This window comes from Primulina tabacum, chromosome 4, assembly GCF_025594145.1.
Source record: "Primulina tabacum isolate GXHZ01 chromosome 4, ASM2559414v2, whole genome shotgun sequence".
NCBI classification, from domain to species: Eukaryota; Viridiplantae; Streptophyta; class Magnoliopsida; order Lamiales; family Gesneriaceae; genus Primulina; species Primulina tabacum.
Window position 1 is genome coordinate 13,858,151 of NC_134553.1, and position 18,612 is coordinate 13,876,762.

Below are 18,612 nucleotides of genomic sequence, written 5' to 3' on the forward strand. Positions count from 1 at the left end.
AGTGAGATCAAAACCAAATGAAAGCCCGGATACGGATTTGAAAATTTTATGTTGACCACTTCTGTCAGTTCAGAAAAAAAAAAAGCCTTGGACAGAACAAAAGAGTGGACCGACGCTGAAGAACAAGTGCACCAGTGCTTCGAGGCTTTCTTAATATACTGCGACAGAACATTGAGCAACCCCGCGCTAGAAAATAGGTGCACCCGCGCCCGACACCTTCGTATCACATTTTAACAAATTAAAATATGATGGTTTCAAATTTACTCCTCATTTCCTTCATTCCATAAACCAAAAACTGAGAGGAGAAATGAGGGTTCTTCATCCTTGAAGCTAAAAATCACCCTCATAAACAACTAGTTCTTCATCAAATTGAAGGCATATCCTGGTTCTACACGGAAATTCCATAATAGGTATGTAAATAGTTGATAGAATTCTTGTCTCCTATGGTGTAGTTGAAAAGGTAGGATGAGTTTTGAAATTCATTTTCACAAGTTAGGATATTGATCTAATTATTTTGGTTTTCACACCTAGAAACAAGCAAATCAATTCCCATATCTTTCTTCAGCTGGGATAGTAAGATAAATCATTCCCTTGCTGCTCACATGAGGCATATGATATATGTTGAGTGCTTTTCGAATCATAGTTCCTTTTAAATGCTTTAATAAAAAAGAAATTTCATGTTTATTTATATGTGTGTTCAATAATGTTGGAAATTAAAGTTAAATATGATATATGTCATTTGAAAGGAATTATGAATATTTATCAAAATGATATCATGAAATTTGAAAGGAACTTTGAAGGTTATGCACATCATGTGTTTGAAAGAAAGTTTGAAACTTTCGAAGTTTTGGCATGATGGATTAGATGGAAAACCAGCTATATGATATGTTGGCAAACTAAAATGAATAATGAAATGAAAGAAAATTGAACTATTGATGCCCTAAACCTAAATGAAGAGAATGTAAGGATGAGTAAGCTTGTGACGCATAATCATATTGTGATTTGTCAACGATCGCTTTAAAACATACATTTTCATTTTAAAACATAAACCCACCTGCATGATCTTTGATTGAAAATGTGCAAAAATATTGGCTCAAAAATGGTTACAACTTCGCTCAAATTCGGACAACGTTTGGACAGAACTTCGACTCGATATTCTAGCAGCACTTTAGCTAGAAAATGATGCAAAACTTCGTCCCTCCCTTGGCAGCTGGTGCTCGAAAATATGAAGTTTTTGGAGCGATTGTGGTATGCTTTCCTCTTGTCTTTGAGCCACTCTTTGTAGGCAAAGAATAGGATTGAAGTGCTGTGTGTTCAAACTCTTTTAAATGTCATAATATCATCTTAATGTTGTTTCGATTCATTCCTATTTAGCTGATTGTGTCCCTTGGGATTTTCGAATTTTTGTGTTTAATTGTGCCATAATTTTTCAAGACTTCACAAATAACATACTTGAAATAGATAATTGTAGGTATTTTATATTTATGGGGAATAAAATAACAACAAAAAAGTGAATCATTTAAAGTTTGACATTAAACAGTATTTCAATTTACTTGTATTATTAATCTAGCACCAATTTCAATTTTTTATAGCAAAATAAGAAGGCTTGTTTTTCACATTAAAGAATTAGGATTTTAACGATGATCTCCTCCCCTTTACATAACATACTTAATACACAGTTATAATTTTTTATTTTTAGTATTTTCAATTACTTTGCTGTTTAATGTTTATGAAATTCGAATCTGGGAATTTGAAAATCCCTAATGTTTTCATATATCTTCATTTCATAGCATCAAAAAAACAAAAAATTCCGTTAGATTCCTGATGCATGGGGTTTGGCCCCTCATATCTAAGGATATAGAGGACACCAGTAGATAGGTGTAAATTTGTCCCTCTGGTATAAGTCTAAAGTGTCACGTTCCGAGCTCGGGTTCGCACCGGCGTGATTGGACAATGGGTCCTTATAGTAACTACTTCGTATTCGTCATCGTTTTACGAAAATGATTAACTCAAGTTGTTATAGAAGTCTATTATAGCCCATTATAAATTCATTTTAAATTTTTAATATTTAACATGTGGGACAAGATGTGTCATTTCGGTAGAAGTCAAAAAAGTAAAAATAAAAATACAGAGCTACACTGCCCACAAATTCAAGAAAACGTCATTTTTCATCACAAATATTGCACAGTTTTTATTATGACACCCTCTATTTCAAACCGTAGTGTATGTCCGAGTATAATTGATGGCATTATTCTTTTAACCAAGAAAGAATCTCATAAAATGTACAGAGTTTCATTGATATGTAACAGCAACTTACGTGTCGCATCGCTGATCCTGCGGTATTGGAGAGTTAAGATCCTCTTGAGACGACAGTGAACGAACCTTTTGATGCCGATTGGAAAGAACCCGTGGCTTCTTCTGAAACGAGAGCTGCCTACTCAAGAGAGCTGCCTACTCAAGTGATACCGGGTTCTCATGGTATAGAGCGAATGCAAAAACGGGCCGGCTCTTTCCTTTAACTTGAGAATGAGGAAGAACATGAACCTGTAAGCTACGATAAGGCCATATAGTGCCAATAAGTCCCACCATTTCGAATGGTCCAGCGATATTCCAAACATGTTTTGCAAGACATATTCGCCGGTTAGTTTTGGGTCACCGGGAAATAATGGGTCAAACACGAGTCCAAGCATGCCATTCTTCATTCCCCCCTGCATTTCTGACCGTGTTAGCGATTATTTTTTTTCATTTATGAAGTATGAATTGCAACAACTAGAGAATGTCCAAATTTTATGATCAAACGAACTTCTGGAGGAACTAGATTTTGAAAATTGTGGAAAATACCTGCAGGGACCATGCACCAAAGCCGATGAATGAAATTGGGTAGCGCCAAATGACCTTGGGAAGATCCGGTAGCAAACGGAAGAATCCAGCGGCCATCATCATAATCCCCTGTACGAATGCATGACAACGATAATTTGAGGCAATACAACTAAGAATAGTTATATAGACTTCGGAAGCTTTTATATCAGGGACTGATCCGAGAATTCAGAAGGGATGAGATTAGGAGGGGACTAGAGAAAGAGATGGGGTGACTCGATGAATTTTGAGGGTATAAAACTCGATGATTGGAAATTACATGCAACCTACGGATCAGCCCCTGCTTTTACATGGGATTACTTACAAGAACTCCGGCTCCGGCGATGATCCCCATCAAGAAGTTGGGAACTAGAGAAGCTACGATCATCATTACGCTTTCTACCATGGTAATGCATCCAAAAATATTCATACACAAGTAGGCATAAGAAGAAAATCCTGGCTTAAATTTCACCATATAGTTCGTGATTGTCCCAGTAATGGCAGAGACAGCAACCAAAAACGGAAATGAAGACAAGAAGTTCGACAATATAAACACAGCCACGCCATAATATCCGTTAAGCCTTTCTTTATAAAAGACCTGTTTGGTCGAGAAAAACAATAAAACTTGATGAATCTCTATATGTCTTTTCTTGAACTAGTTTATTTTTATGAAATCATACAGATGTTATTAAACCTTCATTTCTTCAATGAATGATGGAAATCCTCCTATCGACATAAAGGTCATGAAACCTATGACGAATCCGCCACAAGCTCCCCTAGCCAAGATCGCGGTATAACTGGTTCCAACATCATAGAAGAGGGTGCCCACACAAAGAGCAACAATGGTATATATGACGATTCGAGACCAGTAATATCCGATGTCTCTATTCATGTTCAAGAATGATCTTTGTGTCAATGTTGAAAGCTGCTTCCACCATCTCGCTTGACTCCCTTTAACTGTTTTAATCTCAAGTCCTTCCTGTGAAATTTGTTACAATATTCTTCTAGCATTATCAATTTATATTGTATACTAAACTAGACAAAACAGAAGAAAATAAGCCATTCTTAGCAGTATGCTACATATCTGAGTGTCTTAAATTCTTTTGCCACGAAAAAGAAATAAAATCCCCATCAAATCAGAGACTTCATTTTAAAAAACTTACAATTGCAGAGATTTCTTGAGTCCTCGATCTCGCCTTTCTTGAATACTCGGAGAACCTGTATTTCTCAACAAGCATTGATTTGATATCAGCAGTTTCCAAATTCATCAGAGGATCTGATGTGTGTGTTTCCTGTTATGTAAGAGGTAGAAGATAAATATTCCCAAGTATGGTCAGTATCATAAAATTGCTCTTTAAATCCTTGTAACTTCATACAATATGTTCCACAAGAATTTTTGAGATAGACGAGCTTAAATTTTGTCACACGTGATTGCATGTCCAACAGAAACTGGTAAAAAATCAACTCGCCAACTCAACCTAAGTAAACAACAAGACAGGTACTGGATCCATACACGAAGTCTTTGTGAACCTTTCAGAGTAGCTGTCACGATATCAAAATCTGTGTTAATGCATCGCAGGAAATGGTCTGAAGGATTTCTCCTACTTGGACAGGGGAACCCTGATTCAGCAAAAAACTGAAAAGTAAAATAATATAACGAATATTATGATCAGATTAATTAAAAAATAATATATGAATCATGGTATCTCAATACATTCATTCTGTTATAATACCTTTACAGCCATTCTTGCTTCTCCAAAGAACACTATTTCTCCCCCTGACAACAAACATAGATCGTCAAACAAAGCGAACACTTCACTACTTGGTTGATGAACGGATGAGATCACCGTTCTCCCATCACAAGCAAGATTTTTAATGGCTTGGATTACAAAAAAAGCTGCTGCACTATCAAGGCCACTGGTAGGTTCATCAAGAAAGAGTAGACGGGGTCGAGTTAGAATTTCAAGGGCGATGCTCAATCTTTTCTTTTCTCCACCACTTATCCCTCGTAACTGCCAATTCCCAACCTGCCGATCCGCGCAATCTTGAAGCCCCATTTCTGTAATTGTTGCTTCAACTATCCCTTTAATGTCTTTTTTAGTCATCGCGGCCGGGAGCCTCAGATGAGCTGAATATGTTAAAGTTTCTCTTGGTGTAAGAGTCCCTAACAAAACATCCTCTTGCGTGACATAAGCCTGGAAATCAGTGTAAATTCATTGATCACCGATCATTGTAATGCAGAGATATCAGGAACAAAAGTTGCTAGAACTCATAATTTTATCCCATAGGGTATGAGGATACTTACAACACCACCATAATCCAGTCTTTGCTTCTTTCCGTTGAGAAGAATATTTCCTGTCATGACGATATTTCTTGACAATCTACCTGTCATAAGCTGATCATATTAGTGAATGAAGAAATTATATCGAAACAAAAACAAAATTCTTCCCTACAAATGATGGGCTCGTTTCACTATGGACGATGTTATTCTTGTATAGGCACACATTGCACAGTAACGGTGTAACATGATACCATGTTAAAATTGAGACTTAAACCTAACTCAACCCTAAAAGCTAGCTTTAGGGAAAGAAGATTGTCCAAGTCCATATATGCAACTCTCAAAAAATTTATCTAATCGATATGGGATAACTAACATATTGTCCCATTGAAGTAAGTAGAACTAGTGTTGAATTATGTGGCCTACATGAATTTGAGCTGGCGAACAATATTGCACAATAAATCATTCATATCGTTGAGCCTATTGTCCACTCCAAACGAGTAAAAACCAACGTGTCATTTCCTTGTTATCAGCCGAGAGTCGTACTAGTAGCCTTTTGATCTTAAGCAAACATTAGGGGTGAGCAAATACCATGATCAACCCACACAAAATACTTCAAAAAAAAATTTTATAACACAAAAAATTTCTGGTTTCTTGAAAAAACAAGCCCAAATACAATACATCGAAGTTTAGTGTAGTTCTTTAGTTGGATATTGCTGAACATTTATATATTCTAATTCCTTTATTACGAATTCATTGAAAACAAATACCTGCTAAAGCATCCAGAAGGGTAGATTTGCCAGAACCCGAAGGACCCATAATGGCCATGATCCGACCAGGTTCTGCGAACCCGTTTAGCCCATGAAGCAGCTTCCTCGTCGGCCCCTGCCCAAAGTTGGGTAGCACCACCGTGAGCTTCTGCCACACCAAATAAGCTTCGCCGCCGCTGCGCAGAAATCCCATCTCGACATCGCCGCCGGAAGCACCACCCATCACAGCATCCGCACCACCACCCGCCGTTTCTATCTCCATCATCAAGCCCAATCTACTCCAGTGCGTGAAAAAACAATTGTATTCACCCAAAAAGTAAAACTTTGTCCGCTCTCACTTCATTTTCTTGGCTTAAATACAAAACCCACCTCCGTATTTATATAAGAGATGAAGGGTTGTTCGGGGTATTGACAATTTGTCCGTGAAATTTCCTGCCGTCATTTGAATGCATGGCTTACTTAATTTGGATCTTATAAAAGAGAGAATTTATATGACGAAATTGAGGGAAGGGGTAAAGAAATTCAATGCATGGGGTCCCAATTGTATGGTTAGCAGTTGGAGTTGACCATAATCAAGATTGAACCCCCAAAACAAATTGAAATCTTTGTACAAACCTACAAAGACAGCAGCATGTCTACGTCCATTTTCTGTTTTCACGTCCACGCTTTCGTTTCTCACTCAATATAATATTAACTTCATTATTGTACGTACTCATTTTAGTATAATTTTTGTTGGGGGCTAAATCAATATATATACACACATATATATATATATACACACATATATATATATATATATATATCTGTGTGTGTGTGTGTGAATAATTGAGAATTTATAATATTAAAATGGAAGATTTATGAGATTGTTTATAATTAAATAGGATGATATTTTGGATAGGATTATTCCGATTATTTAATGTGTAATTATTTTATAGGATGATAATTATTTAAAGTGATATTGTTGAGTTATATTAAAATTTTGATATTTTCGTTATTTTAGTGTAGTTATTGTTTATATCATATTATTAATAATTATGTAGAATAATTATTGCAGCCGGGTATTTAAAATTTTGTTACACGGTAATACTTATTATTTGGTAATGTGACAATAGGACACCAAATTTTTTTTTATATTTATCCATTCATCATGTTTGCCATGTTGAAGAATTTTATTATTACAAATATACATTAACATTAAATTATGTAAACAATCAGAAGCCTGTGTGCTAAATCACTAGTTAAAATGAAATGATGGGTAAGATAGAAAAAAAAAATAAATCAAAAAATATAGAAATATTTATCTTAAAAATTTAGGTGTACTTAATAATTTCGATATAAAAAGTAATATTTTTTTATAGGTAATTCAAATAGAATATATATATCACAAAATTAACTAATGCAATCGTCTCACGTGAGTTTTTGTGTAAAAAGAATATAGAAACATTATTTGTGATTATCAAGCTGAAGCTAATGATCCCAAAAAATTAATAGTTTCACGCTTCTCGTGCCTTATCAAGTGATAAATTATTATAAATTAGTATTTCACACCTATGGAGTTTTATTTCATGTAATTAATAATTAATTAAATTTAATAAGTATTAGTTTTTGAATAATCATTTAAAATTATCGATATAATACAATGAATATATTTAAATTTTAAATATTATTAAAAAATTTATTATATAAAAAATATTTATATCATTTAAAATAATGTTCAAATTAGGATAACAATATTTTGTTATTAAATTGATTATGCTATTTTGATTGAGTATAATTGTTAATAATAAAAAGAATAGAAAAGATATTAAGAAATTATATATATTATTGCGTTTAACAAAATTTTAAACAATAAATAAAGTATTTTTTTTTCAAAAAGGCACAATTGTTGTAATTTATTAAAATAAAAAAATTGATTAAAAGTTTTAATTATTTTTTAGTACATGTTAAAAAATATTTATATTAAAGTTATAATAACAATAATAATAACAATTTACAGACAGTTAATATAAAAAAAATTCACGACGATACTCTTTCAAAAAGTTTAAAAAGTAATATTATATTAAAATTATATTTTATTTAATATGATATAAAATAATAAGATCGAATTTATGAAAGTAACACAAAATTCAAAATCATAACCAAATAAATGAAATGATATAACCAGTACAGACACTTAAATATAGTTTATATTTTCAAATGACATAATATTCAAATTTAAATTTTTTAAAAAAAAAACACTGAAAGACAATACATTTAATTAAGTATTTATTTAATATCTGTTTTCAAATATTTAATGTGATAGTTGATTTATTAATACTGATAAATATTTTTTAATACCATATTTTTTTTCGAGAACTTTTTAAATATGACAAAAACTTAGTTTATGAAACAATCAATAGAGTGAGATTAGAAAAATCAATAAATTAAAAGTGTTTTAAAAAAATAGTGTGTTTTGTTACAAAAGCTATTTAAAAAAAATACTTAAACGTGTTTTTTAGAAGCTGAAATTTCTGATTTTTTGGTTTCCAGTTCTATTTATATATAAAATAAAAATAAATGCATTTTTTCCACATTAATCAAAACGCCAAAACAGATAGATTCGACATGTTTTAATAAAAACACTCAAAAAGCTTAATTATTTAATTTCTTAAGTTACAATTTTTGTATCAAACTCACCTTAAGTAAAAAGATCATAAAACAAAAATATTTATCTGTCCAATAAATATTCTCAAAAATAATTTTTAGTAATACACTATCAAAAATGACAATTAACAAAATGACACATAAATGGTGTGATTTGGATTGAAAACCGAACGGGAACTTTAATTTTTTTTTTATAAAGACAAAAATTTTAAACCAATTTGAGCTGTCCCATTCGATGGTGCAACTCCCTAACATTATGACACTATTAGGAGTTGATAACTAGTTGGGCAACAGGTGTTCATACGCAACACAATTATAATTAATTATTAGTTGTATAATCAATTTATGATGCAAAACAAATTAATTCTCGTTAAGAGGGAAGACGACTTTTAGCGACACCTCATAAATTCGAAATAGACCTATTATGAGATGGTCTCACGGAATTTTATTTATAAGACAAATCAATCATGTTCATATTTACAATAAAAAATAATATGTTTACCCTAAAAAATTATTTTTCATGAGTGATCCAAATAAAACATTCATATCACAAAATTGACTTGTGAAACGGTCTCGCATTGAGTTTTTATGCATAAATCACAACCGGAAAAAACTTATGTGAGACGATCTCACGGATCGTATTTTGTGAAACAGATCTCTTATTTGGATCATCCATGAAAACATATTATTTTTTATGCTAAAAGTATTACTTTTTATTGTGAATATCGGTATGGTTGACCCGTCTCACAGATAAAGATTCATGACACCATCTCACAAAAGACTTACTCATCCCAACCTTGGCTCTACCTAAATATATCGGCAGTTAGGGATCTTAAATTATGGGTTACTTTAAATCATGTGAATATTCGAAGTTTTGCTTTCATGATTATATGTGTGTGTGTGTGTGTGTGTGTGTGAAAATTAAGATTGCATTCGAATGAAAATATTTGAAAAAATATATAACTGGTGATAGAAATGGCAGCACCAATTTTCGATTTCTCCGACAAGAATGATATTGTTCCGCATCATTTAAATTTCAAATTATATCAATAAGTTGATGTATTAAAACATGTTATAATTATAATTAAAACTAAATTTATAGGAAATAAATTTGAAATCATTTGATTTAAAATTATCTAAATAAGTAAATGATATATTATTTCAAGGACTATATCCAAGCACATGCTAACATTATTATTCAAATGATTATTCGAATATAACAGAGTAAAGAACTAGAACTGAACAAGGAACAAAGTTATACCGAATGCAATAACATTTAGCCGGCTGGATATTCTCAATGTCGGTGGTAGCCTGGTAGGTACCATAAGATTTTGCACGACCCTTATACCAACGGCGTCAAAAGCGATTTATCCCAATTCGAATAAAACATCCCATCCCTGCATCACCGTCGTCGAACAGGGGAAAGGATGATGAAGCCAAGTCGCATTATTGTAATGGTAGAACTATATGGAGATGAGGTCTGCAATGCATAAAACTTTACTATAGAATGTTTTTGTACACATTAAGAGACACAGATGAAGATCATGGCTCTCCGGTATTCGTCAAGGGGAAATAAAAGAAAGTATTATCGTAGGAATAACAATCATATATAATAGTCATCGATTAGCATCAAACCCACGACATCAGTCGTCTCTTGACTCGAACCGAAAAAACAAAAGCATGCTATGCCAAGTCATGTGAACATCAAAACCCTCTCCTAGGACTTCTGGAGCGGTGAGCTCGAGGTGATCTGAAAAATATCTAGGAGTGAATGTTTAAACAAGAAGAAAAATAGATCAAAGTTGGTGCAATTTTTCGTTCTGAAGCTTCTAAATCAGAGGATGCTCTTTCTACAGTGAACTCTCAACTATTGTTGCTATAAAGCAAGCCAGAAGAATAAACCAGTATGCAAATAATGGCATATCTATACTTTCACAAGGTGCACAAGAAGTAGGTTAGATGACCAAAGGAGAATCTTGTGGAGGATCATTTCCATGCAAATAGTGTTGATAGCATACATCAAGAGTTGTTAATTCACATGTAAAACTTTCAAAGCATTGATCCGACAAACTTATGGATAAGAAGAAGACAATTGTCAGGTAATTGATCGGAATAGTTAATACTAGGGTTAACACTTAGCAGTTTAAGGTCTTTGATTTTTTCCAATCCTTTCCAGTCTTCTTTCATTATTTTCTAACATTGATAGGTCTTTAGCCCTACAGAATGGGTCCAAATCCAGGCTGTATTCCATAAGGAACATCAAAAAACAATATTTCCCTCATTAAATAGCTCAAAAACTGTCTAACAGTGACTGAACACTCCAGTCAGATTATCTACAACAATGTGCATTATTTTTTACATGAATTAGAGTTTGAACATTGACAACGCCAACATCGACCATTACAAATTCATAGTAACTTTTTGAAATTATACCTCCTTCGCAAATTCCTCCTCCTGAATGGGCCTTTGCTGAAAGTCCAATCAACATTTATGGGCTGTGTCAGAAGTTCAGTTCCATCCATATCTGTAATAGCTCTCTGAGCCTCATCAAGCTTCTTGTATTCAATAAGTGCATAACCCTGCACAATAATGAGCATATTTGGTTAGCTAACAGAAAAGCATCTAAAAGAAAGATTCATCACGCAGAGAAACAAGATGGACCATGTACGGACAAGCTCAAGAAAACATCTTTATAGTATTAAAAGTTCCAGATACTATAAGAATCCATTTCATCGAAGTATACAGATCAGTTATTAGAAATAATTCAGCTGTATGACAATCCACTAACCAAGCTTTCAACAAAATTACAACTTATCATACCTTGACAAACCCAGTGCGTCGATCAAGATTCAAGTGTAAATTCTTAATCTCGCCAAAATCACCAAAAGCATTTTGTAAATCATCCTCTTGCGCCTCTTCATGAACTCCAGTAACAAGAACAATCCATCCTTCAATTGCTGGACAAGTAAAACAACATTAGAACATAAGCTGAGTCTTTGATATAGTACACCAATAATAGTTTTAAAATTAGTAATACAATACAATAGTGAAAATATACTGTTGAGGTGACAGTAGGAAACATTTACATCAGGAAGGCAATAAATAAACCGACTTTCAATATTTAATGCTATTAATTTTCAATTTAAGAATTTCATCTCTCAAAAGCCAACCATAGTCTTCAGTACTTGCAAACAACACCTACTGTTAGCAAATCGCTCCTGAAAACTGATTGAAAAATAAGTCCACTCTCTCAGCGTCCATATTTCAGATTAATTCAGTTGAAGAAACAATTCTTTAACCAATATAAAAAGGGTAAATAAGAGCTAATAGGTATAGGCAAAATGTTTGATACAACTTCACCAAAACAAAAAAAGCTTGAGAAACAATGATTTGGACCTGTTTTCTTAATTCTATTAACCCTCCATTTAAGTACCCACCTATAAATGAAAAACCTGAAACTCTTCCTATTTATGGACTTTACAATTCATTGGTTTGGATAAAAGAGAAAATATAGAATACAGATTACATAAAAGAATCAACATATACATTACGGCTGCATTTGGATTGATGCATTTATGAGCGATAAATTTCAAATATATATTTGTTGATTAGTGAAAGAAAACCATAATCTTCAAATTCTCCCATAACATATTTTATAGTATTTTATGTTAATTAGAATGTATTTCAAGTTCACCTGATAATACTATCATTTGAATCCATTATACTTTATCTTGCTAGTATACAAATAAATCTAATATTTCATTGTAAACAATCAAACAAAAAAATTATAATCATGGACTTTAAATCCATCTCCGCAAACACAACCTACAGGAAAACATAAAACAGCACCCAAAAACTAAAATAAATAAATATGCTGCTCAGATATTTACTGGGCTCACTCATACCAAAGTTCCTACGGAGTTTAAGACATGGCTAAAACTAGAGAGAATATGCCCCTCAAAACCCCACGAATATAAACTAATCAATTCGACCATACAAAAACGAGGTGGCTCGTCAGCAGGATAAATTAAACAAAGGAAAAAACGAGATGGAGGAAAAAAAAAGGAAATCATATCTAAAAAACAAGTAGAATCACATATTCTGACATCGTTCGGGGCCAGGACCGCCGTCGGAGTCGATGGAGTCGAAGCGGGCAGACATTCAGGCATTTCAGTCGGCCTCAGCAGCAGCCTCGTCGCGGAAGCCGCGACCCTTAGCCTTCTTGGGAGCTGGAGATGAGCCTCCCCCGGTGATGGCGGAGTTCAGCCGCGGGATGGAGGCTGCTCCACGGTTCGGAGAAGCTTCCCCGATATCTTCATCCATGAGATCGTCATCCTCTGTCTCGAAATGAAAATAGGATTCTGAAATCTAAATCTCATGAAATTTTCTTACATTTTGATCCCCAAACACACTGTTTTAGAGATTTGAATTTGATTTGTTTTTTTTATATGAATTTTCATTTTCAATCATGTAAATACACATATTGTACGAATTTATATAATATTTTTTCATAATTTATTTGATTTATATTAAATAAATATCAAAATATAACTATAAAAATGTGTATTTGTATGATATTTTTTTATAAATTATTTAGTTTATATTTAAATAAAAATCAAAATATAATTATAAAAAATAACACGAGACTACATTATAATTTTGATATATAAATTAAAAAATAAATAAAAAAAATTTATATAATATTTTTTATAATTAATTTTGTTTATATTAAATAAAAATCAAAATATAATTATAAAAATGTGTATTCGTATAATATTTTTTATAATTCATTTGTTTAAATTTAAATGAGGATCAAAATATAATTATAAGAAATAGTGAGAAACTACACTACAATTTTGTATATAAACTAAAAAATAAATAGAAAAAAAATAAAAAAATGACCTCAACAAAAATTGAGCTTATCATTTAGTATCTAAGAAATAATGACTCTATTACATATAACTTATATTAAATTTTTAACATTCTATTGATATATATATAATTTTTAAAACAAATTACGACACTAAAAGTTAGTTAATAAGTATAGATTTGTAATTGTTGCCTCTATAAAGTTGGGCTGGGCCATCCGGAATTTTGAATGAGTTTATTGGGCCATATTAAACTGATTCTCCTCTTCAAATTTGGGCTTTTCGAAAACGATGCGCTTTAGATATAAGTGAAATTTATTGATTTTTTTAAAAAAAAAAAATCATGTGACCATATAAGACCCAATGCACAAAACTTTGGATGAATTCGGAGGAGAATTTATTGGATGGAGACATGACTGCACTGTCCATAAAAAATACATTTTATGTTTATTTTTTTACATTATTTGATTTAGAAAATAGGACTTGTCTATTTTTGTATAATGTATTAAATGACATCCGCTATCTTTCGATAAGTACTAGGTAAACTCTCGATGTGTTCTTTCCTTTTTCATGGTCGGAAATATTCAACTTACAGCATTAATTTATAAATTAGACATTCCAAAATATATCAAACGAGTGATGCTATTTGCACTCTTATTTTATGGCTTGTGTTGTACATATTTCACTCTATGTATAATTCTTTGAGAAACAAAAATTGTATGTCATTTCAAATACAACACTGAGTTAAATTTGATAAGTTTAGCGTCCCATCTACACAGTGGGGAAGGGTATTAACGCATAAAAATCAACATTAGCCAATGAAAAAATTACACCGATTGACAAAATATATATCACTTCAACCCTTTAAATTTATGTGAAACTAGAATTAATATAAGATCGAATGTTTGTCGTTTTACAAATGGTTATAGCTGGTTGTAACGGTTGAACTGTGGTATTTAAAATCATATTACAGCTCAATCATCATGTTTTAATTGCTCTACAGGTAGAGACAATTATTATATCACAAAAATCTCCCTTTCAATAATAGCTATCTTTGTAATCAATGAAAATCGAACTCGTGACATCGGTTCTGATAAAAATTGTAGGATCGAGCGTGTGCCGTTTTACCAAAAATTATAGTGGATGATAACATTACAAATACAATCTTTTAAATTATATAAGAATTCAATCATCATATTTCAATTTGTTCTATCAGATATAATCAATTATTACATATCAACCATTGAGAAATGTTTTTCTCATGGGAATTGCATCATAAAGAAAAATCTAGAATATGATTATCATTTAGTTTGTACATATTTTGATTTACCATTGTTTTAATGTTTGAATATAGGGCCACAGGCATATTAATTTCAAGTGGGTCAAAGTTTGACTCGTACGTCAAATCCCCAATTATCACTCGATATTCGGCCCAATGTAACTTATTTTTATGAAAAATTATGGTAATCAAAAAATGGAAAAATTTGTGTGAGACGATCTCACGGTCGTATTTTATGAGACGGATTTTTTATTTAGACAATCCATGAAAAAATATTACTTTTATGTTAAGAGTATTAATTTTTATTGTGAATATAGGTAGGGTTGATCTGGCTCACAGATAAATATTCGTGAGGTCGTCTCACAAGAAATATGATCTCAAAATATTATGTCTATGAAAATTGATTAAATTTAAATAACATCAAATTTGGGACTTTTTAAATTCAATAAAATCTTAAAAAAATATAAAATAAATACACCCTTCTAAGATAAATTTATGAGGGATAGTTAATTTTGGTCCTTCGTTTTTAATGTTTCACAGATACTCAAGTTACAACTAAAACAACTCACAAATGTAATCGAATTTTTGATTATCTGCATATATTTGATCCAAAACACAATATCAAACATTTATAATTGAGTACACGCTATCACACATCACATGCATTTAGAGTATACTTTATTTACACTAGTAGAAGATTCACACTTTGTATTATTATTATTTTTAATTTGATCAAATAATATTAAACAATTAATACGAAATTATTTTCTCTAATATAGTTAATATGATGACCACATTTTTAATAAAATAGTATAGATAATAAATATTTTGGTAAAATAAAAATATTTTTTAAATGAATATTTTTTATTTGCCCTTTTTTTATTATAACATAATAACACACAATAGTTATCATTTAGTGTACAATTTGTAAACTTTCGAACTAATGTAATAGCTTGTAAAACATGTTAGTTAGATAAACCATACTCGACAAATCATGTGTGACAAAATCGTCGGAGAAGCTGATGGTAGGGAGATTCGAACTTCTGATCTTAATCAAACGCCACTTATTTCATTGACTCAGACACCCTTTGGATAGAGTTGTCAAACGGGTCGACCGGTCAAAAACCGGACACCTGGTGGTTTGGCCACGGGCCAAACCAACTCCTGGAAGGTTGATGATTTATCAACCAAACCCATCCCAACCCAAGATGGGCAATGTGTTAGGAGAGCCAACTAGAGCGCCACCTAATTTTTCATAAAAAAAATAAAAATTTATTAAAATTAAAACATTTAATAAAATTGTAAACAATTGATTTCACATTTATATATATTAACAAAAATAATTAAGTAACAGACTTCTTATTTTATAATACTGCAATATCTTCTCTTTCACTAAATTTTCGATGTGACATAATGCATATTACTTTTCAATGCTTGAGATTATAAGGTAATATGAACTCTCACATCGAAATTTTAGTTAAAAAATAACAATTCAAATGCTATAAAATAAGAAGTATATCCCTAAAATTATCAATATGGTTCAATTATATATAAATAAATGGGATGGATGAAGTAATATTTATTATTATTTAATTAAATTTATTTTTATGAGTGGCCCATTGACTCTTTGTAGTTTGACTAGGATAATTTTACTAAAAATACCTATAAATTGTCTAGATATCATGCTTACTAAATAATCCAACAAGACCTTGATTAATGCCACAACTAGGATGGCTAAAACATTTGGTTGATTAGAATTGCTATTTAATGAAGATTTGACCCCACAATTAATTAATTTGTCCAAATATATCAAGACAAAACGCCATCCACATTTTCAAAGTTAGAAAGAAACATAGACACACATATAGACGGGAAATGAGATCTTATCAGTATCCTACTAAAGCTCTGCAAGCCAGAAAATGAGCCATACACTTGGCCGAGCGATACATATGCTTAATGGAGATAAAACTAGTGTCCATAAGCAAAAAATTGACATCCAATGCTAGATGAAAATATTTCATCTTGGCTTTCTTGTGTTGTTCTTCGGGATCTCCTGGATTGATTTATTTGATTTTTTAATGTTAAAAAAAAAGATACATATAAAAGTGAACATTTATTAATCCTTTGATTTTTCAGTGGACTCGACATGTATTAAATATACACCTTTAGATACATAGTTGAGATAGTGTACGCCCTAAAGTTAGCTTGAAACGTCCCACATTCAGGCTATAGCTATTGGATGAGTAAACACCTCTTAGGCCAGTTTGTTTGTCTGGATTATCTCGTAGAAATTTGTAAAAATTTAACTTTTAATGAAACGAAATGTGAGCCTTGATTTTACGGTCAATTCTATCTTTGGTTAGGCTTCATAAACTAATAAATTAATTTGTAAAAATGATAAAAATTGGACTGAAAATAAACAAATGACAATAGAATTAAATTTGTTTGAAAATGTATATAATTTTACTACTATGATTTTAGGTTGAGAATCACTAATAATCTTGATTTTCGTTGATAATAAAACTTATTATCGTGTTGCTAATATATTTCATTAAGTGTGTAGTTGGTAGATAATAATTTAGAAGATTTGAGAAACTGAAACTCGAATTCATCTTGGTTGAATATATAACACAACTGATTTTTTCGATCATATCATATCATTCGGTGATCTAAATGACTAGTTTTCAAAACGGTTGAACAACCAACTCAAAACACTATGAATCATACCTCGTTCCAGTGGAGCGGATTCAAATTTTATTGAGGAGAGTTGTTGGTCGTAAGATCAAACTAGATGGAATTGAAGTTACGACCACCTTGACAAAACAAACTATGATTTTTTGGTTATATCATCAAGCCCAGGTTATCAAAATGAAGTGATTTAGTATGTGTTTTAAAACCAAAACAAAGATCTACAAACAATCTTCCAAATTAGAAAAGTTGATTGATTAATTAATTAATTAAAGTAAAGAAGATGAAAAGACGAGTGATAATTAGATAAAGACTCCCTAAAAAATACATCAACATGTGCTTAACCGTCAAAAATAAAGTGCTAATATGAGTATATTTGAGATCGAATTTGACTCAAAATCAAAAATTTAATTTTTTTCTCGAATTATATTCCGTCTTAAATATTCGAAAATATCCGCGAGTTAATCAAAAATTAAAGCTCAAAATATATTAATTTAATATATACTTATATTAATCTCAAACCTGTCTTAATCAATTTTTTTTCGAGAGACGCAACCCCAATTTTTCCTCTAATATACTCTTTCTCAACTATTACATTATTGTATGTCCACACATCCACCTTAACTTCCTCATCTCTACTATTCTAATATTTTGTTTATATTCTTGTTTTACCACTTCGACCATATTACTTGTATTATATGTGATATATATCTCTTTGTCCTCTGATTTTTCTGTAAAAATGATCTTAGATATTTAAAGCATTGGTAATTCAACATCTTCTATTTTGACTATTGTTTGGCTGTATTTGTTATTGATGAACTTAAATTTCATCTATTAAAATCTTTACTCTGCTAATCTTAAAATCTTTCTTTATATATATTTATCGCCAAGTTTCAAGTTTGTCATTTACTCTCTCACAAGTCTCATCCACTAAGAAAATGTTATCGCCAAAAAACATGGATCGAGATTGGTAGCAGATAAATATATAATCTTGATAATAAAAACTCCGTGAATATCATATATTTTTCATCATCTTAACGCTCATGAATTTTTTTTTTTGAGAAGATATATCTTATCTTCAAAAGTTTTTTAAAACAAATGTCCAAAATATTTATCAACCTTAAAGATAGAAAATAAAAATATATGTAAAATGTAAAAAAATAATTCTCGAGTGCAATTAATATGTACAATGATTAGCCAAATACAAGCACCAATTCATCGTTATTTACC

General features: G+C 31.3%; 1 protein-coding gene, 1 long non-coding RNA gene and 1 pseudogene across 2 annotated transcripts; 1 reads left to right on the forward strand and 2 right to left on the reverse strand.

The window, feature by feature from the left end:
- LOC142543126 (uncharacterized) lies at positions 1 to 1,363 on the forward strand. Its single transcript, XR_012819661.1, has 2 exons — positions 1 to 410; positions 1,141 to 1,363. It is a non-coding gene; the product is annotated as an uncharacterized LOC142543126 (long non-coding RNA).
- A 785-nt stretch (positions 1,364 to 2,148) lies between these two features.
- On the reverse strand, positions 2,149 to 6,359 carry LOC142543125 (ABC transporter G family member 15-like; annotated as a pseudogene).
- Positions 6,360 to 9,787: 3,428 nt separating this feature from the next.
- Positions 9,788 to 12,919, reverse strand: LOC142543127 (RNA-binding protein Y14A-like). Its single transcript, XM_075650178.1, has 4 exons — positions 12,654 to 12,919; positions 11,368 to 11,504; positions 10,981 to 11,126; positions 9,788 to 10,297 (listed from the first exon to the last, which is right to left on the reverse strand). The coding sequence occupies exons 1-4, from the start codon at positions 12,706 to 12,708 to the stop codon at positions 10,252 to 10,254; spliced, it is 384 nt and encodes a 127-aa protein (XP_075506293.1). The 5' UTR covers positions 12,709 to 12,919; the 3' UTR covers positions 9,788 to 10,251.
- Between the last annotated feature and the right edge of the window lie 5,693 nt (positions 12,920 to 18,612).

Bases quoted from the DNA above. Each gene is read 5' to 3' on its own strand.
- LOC142543127 (XM_075650178.1), bottom strand. From the start codon at position 12,708: ATGTCTGCCCGCTTCGACTCCATCGACTCCGACGGCGGTCCTGGCCCC. The intron at 11,505-12,653 runs GTCAGAATATGT...TTACTTGTCCAG, and splicing joins CGGTCCTGGCCCCGAACGAT to CAATTGAAGGATGGATTGTT. The intron at 11,127-11,367 runs GTATGATAAGTT...ATTATTGTGCAG, and splicing joins GACGCACTGGGTTTGTCAAG to GGTTATGCACTTATTGAATA.